Consider the following 4,207-nt stretch of genomic DNA (forward strand, 5'->3'; position numbering starts at 1 on the left):
CAGATGTTTTTTTTGTTGTTGTTGTTTTTGATGCATTACATTAAATTGAGCACATCTTATCTGGGGATGGAAAAAATCTTCTTGAAACTGTCGATATGTTTTATCATTTATTATGTCTTTTCATTTATCATGATGTGTGTGGAAGACTCTATGGGATTTATTTATTTTGAGGTTTTGCTGAAATATTTGCATACAAAAGTCACAATTTAAGTTGTTATTGCTGATGTTTGAAAGAAGACTGTTACTCTAGAGAACAGAAACCGTGTCCAGCTGTTTGCTGAGTTTGTTCCGAGTCCTTATGAAAATACTTTTTTTCTGTTTTGGAAAAAAATAAAGACAACTACCAGTATAGATCACAAGAACGACTACTAGGGGTATTTGGAAATGCATTAAGTTATGTCAAAATGGTCCTTTTTAGCCCACACTCACAGCTTTTTTTCTAACATTAGACAATTACAAGAAAACTGTTTTTGAAAGTTGTGTAAATGTAAAGTTTGTCAGGAATAAGTTTTATGAACCTACCTAAATGCTATCATTGGTATAATTATTCTTATTCACCCACTAATACAGTTGTTTTAAACCTTGGATTCCTTTGAAATGAGGCGTTCACGTTCACAGATACATTATTTACCACATTATGGAAGTACAACCATCTATCTATTCCGACGTTAACTGGTGTTGAATTTTCAACAGGTCACATGTTGAACTTTACCCTACAGAGACGACTGGTTCACAAAAACATCAATGGGATTCTAATCACGACCCAAACTTCATTCAAACCAATGCTTTTCTAGCCAACAGGTATTTGACAGATTATAATTACAGAAGTTTTGCCGTAAAGACTTGAACACATCACAGTCTCCTCAACTCAGGTGGGCGATCAGTACGGAACCCTCCAAAACTGACCGGCCGCTCAGAAAGAGCCTCAACCCTGTTCCAGTTGGTTTCCTTTGGGTTTCTTTTCTTGTGGTCACATTGAAAGGGTGCGTGTTGGCCTCCAGGTGCCTCTCAGTGCTGACCTCTTGATTTCTTTGACGTTAGACGCAGGAGGGGGTTAAAAACATGAGCACAGCGCCCCGTGGTTGCCTGGTTGTTGATAAAACTTCCATTCGTGCCTCTGTTTGCAGAGCACCATGCTGAAAGCAGGCTGCATGCCTTCGCGGGAACATGTCAGCTACACAAGTCCAGTCTGCATGTGGACGTGTAGAGGGTAGGGGTGGTAGACGAGTGGGGGCTGGGCCTGAGGGATGAAGTAGCTGTTGTAAATGGGCTCTGTCATGTACGGCGCCGGCTGATAGAAGCAAGTGACGTTTGCCGTGTTGGGGATGGCATTCTGTTCGCCCAGTACCCTCAAAGCCAGGACGGTGATCATGTTGAGCGTCTGCCTCCTCTCGTGCCCCATCAAACACACCGTGCTTTCGTCTATCACCCGCCGCAGGGTCATCAGGTAGTCATACTTGCTCGCCTCCTCGCTGCCAACGAAGTGGCACTGCAAGTAAGCCTTGATCTTTCGCTGCTGCTCGCTCACGTCAGGGAAGTCGATGAAGAAGCGGGAGCACATGTAACGCTCCAAAGACTTGATCTTGGTCTCGCTGGCTGGCCTGAAGTTCCTCACCAGCAAGTCGCTGTATTTTAGCAGCCCCCCTCCGCGGATCTCCTCTGGGTTGTTGGTGGCGATTAGGCGGTGGCGAAGATGGTCCATCGCCTGGTCAAAGTCTCCATACATGCACTTGGCTTCGACGGCAATGATGGGTTCCCCTTCAGCCGTGATCCATGAGCACATTGAGACGGCGTCTGCAGGCTCAGAACCGAAGTTTCCTACAGGCGTGTTTGTTGCACATGTTTGGTTTTGAGCCTCTAAATCAGGTGGCTTCTTCGAATGTTTTGGCTTCACCGTTTGTTCTGTACTTGGGCCTTCCTGAGGTGCCCTGGCTGGACTGAAAGTGGAAACAGTAGGGGCACCACTACCTTCAAATGGTTCTGATTTTGAGCATGGAACATCTGAGCCACAAACTTGCGTACCATCCTGCGTGGGATGAGTTGGCTGGACAGGTTTCAGTATTTCTATGGGTACGAAGAGCTGTGTAGTGATGTCAGATACATCAGTAAGCAGGGACCATTTTTCAGGCTTGCTGATCAACTTCCGAGACATTTTTCTCTGTAATTTGGGCGAAGGGTAGTACTCCGGTACAATGTCTTGTGCCGGAGTACTGCAAGTACTGCGGTCTGTGCTGCAAGTCTTTTTAGCTGGGGGAGGAAAGGAGAATTCTGAGTGTGAAACTTGGATGACTGGGGTATTTTCAGTCCTGCTGTCATCTACTTCTAACTGTGTACTCTTTTCACAAATGGTTACCTCCTGTGAAGTTGATGTTTCAGCAGTGGTTACAGACACCAATTCACGTAGTTCCTCCTTTGTTTGGAGATTTAAACAATCATGTGTCATCGTTGGATCCACGTCATCTTTAAAGAAAGTGTTTGGGGATGCCGCTAAGGGATAATCACAATTAAATGATTCCTTTTGTTGCTCGCTTTCTTCACAAAGTTCAAACACTTCTGATATGTCCTCTGAAGGAACATCTTCGATATCATCCGCATCTTCCACCTGCTGTAAGGCATTTATCTCAGGTTCAGACACCTGCTGTGCCATGTGCTTTTCATCTTCCTCTTCATGAAGGTCTCCAGCAAATGCAGCACCAGCTTCATCCAGATGTGGAGTATCTGTTCTGGTTGTTGAATCTTTTTCCTCTTTGTCGTCTTTAGAGCCGCTGGATTGTTCTTGCTCCTCATTGGCATCCTTGTCATTGTCTCTTTTAGACAAGTCCTCAGCAGTCAGTGCCATCTGTGCTCCTTGTTTCTTTTCCGTCTCCCAGTAGAACTCCAGCATGCGATCTAAGATGATCTGGAAAGAGTCCACGCTGAACTCAAACTGCCTTCGAAGGGAGCTGACGAACCTGAGTCCCACTGTTTTGGCTCTGCTGTTGGAAAGTGAGATCAGGCTCCACCGGTCATGCTCGTTGAAGACTTTCACCATCTTTTGCACGTATGCTTCCTTCATTGTGAGGCTGGTGATCTTCCGTCTGTTGACTCCACAGGGGAGGAGGTCTCTCAGGCTGCCCAGCACCACCTCCTTAATCACCTGGAAGTCCTCCTGCCTGGGCAGCTCCACTCCAAAAATGATGTCCAAGTCTCTGTAGCCCAGGCCGTTATCCCTCACTAGGATGTGACTGGCAGTCGCTCCGTTAAGGCGAATGTCTTTAACCTGGATGTCTCTTTCGATCAGCCGGTCCTTCACCACTCGGATGATGTCTTTTGCTCTCACCTGCAGCGTGGGAAAATTTCCCCGCCCATGGATTGGGATCACCTCAGTCAGGACTTGGTCAAGAGCCTGGACTTGCTCGAGGGTCAAGTTGTGGAACCTCTTCTCTGTTTTAGGGTCCATAGTCCTCACCTGTGAAAGAGAGGTCTAACATTATGGCTCACAGATGATGCAATAAAACAGATTTGAGATCAGAGAATAAAAACACAAGAGATAAACATTTATCCCTTATGTCTTTGGGCCACAGATTCCACTGTACGTGGAAGATTTTTTTCTTTTAACAAAAATTGAAGTCAACATAGACATCCTTATCCTTAAAGATATTTATCATTAAATTATCTACATGAAAGTTTTCACCTTTGTGAATTTAACATAATTTCCCTCTTGTCTGAATGGTCCAGCTAGCCAGACACTAAACACAGAAATTTAACATTAAAGAAATAGCTCAAATATTTTGAAGTTGTGTATTTGAAAACATTATGCACAATTTATATATTGCCTGTTGTAGATAGGTCTTTGACGATGACTTTAGTTCAAGCGAGGCCACGACCAAAGTATAATGCTGCTGTTTTAAAACTATATCACTATGTTATGTGCAAGTGACTGAACCGTAAACGATTATAAAAGGTGTTTGCAAGAAATGTTTGGAAAGATGGCAGGTGGAGGAGTTCAAGTATCTGGACATCTTTTCACCAGTGATGGTAGGATGGAATAGGCTATGGATCGACAGACTGGGGCCTCATCCCTAGTAATGAGGGTGTTGCTTTAGTCAGTTGTGGTGGAGAAAGAGGCAAAGCTCTTGATTTACTGGTCTGTCTAGGTTCCGACCCTCATCTGTTGTCTTGAGGTTTGAATCATGATGGAAAGAAGGACATCCCGGATACAAGCAGC

General features: G+C 44.7%; 1 protein-coding gene across 1 annotated transcript; it reads right to left on the reverse strand.

Moving 5' to 3' along the window:
• Positions 1-1,174: 1,174 nt before the first annotated feature.
• On the reverse strand, positions 1,175-3,439 carry LOC119420284 (terminal nucleotidyltransferase 5C-like). The gene is made up of 2 exons (XM_037687673.1): positions 2,851-3,439; positions 1,175-1,770 (listed from the first exon to the last, which is right to left on the reverse strand). The coding sequence occupies exons 1-2, from the start codon at positions 3,437-3,439 to the stop codon at positions 1,175-1,177; spliced, it is 1,185 nt and encodes a 394-aa protein (XP_037543601.1).
• Between the last annotated feature and the right edge of the window lie 768 nt (positions 3,440-4,207).

This window comes from Nematolebias whitei, chromosome 14, assembly GCF_014905685.2.
Source record: "Nematolebias whitei isolate Nwh7 chromosome 14, NemWhi1, whole genome shotgun sequence".
Taxonomy (NCBI): Eukaryota; Metazoa; Chordata; class Actinopteri; order Cyprinodontiformes; family Rivulidae; genus Nematolebias; species Nematolebias whitei.

Coding starts and splice junctions, on each gene's coding strand:
- LOC119420284 (XM_037687673.1), bottom strand. CDS start 3,439: ATGGACCCTAAAACAGAGAAGAGGTTCCACAACTTGACCCTCGAGCAA. Junction 1,771..2,850: donor CTGGGAGACGGAAAAGAAAC/AAGGAGCACAGA, acceptor TGTGCTCATGGA/TCACGGCTGAAGGGGAACCC.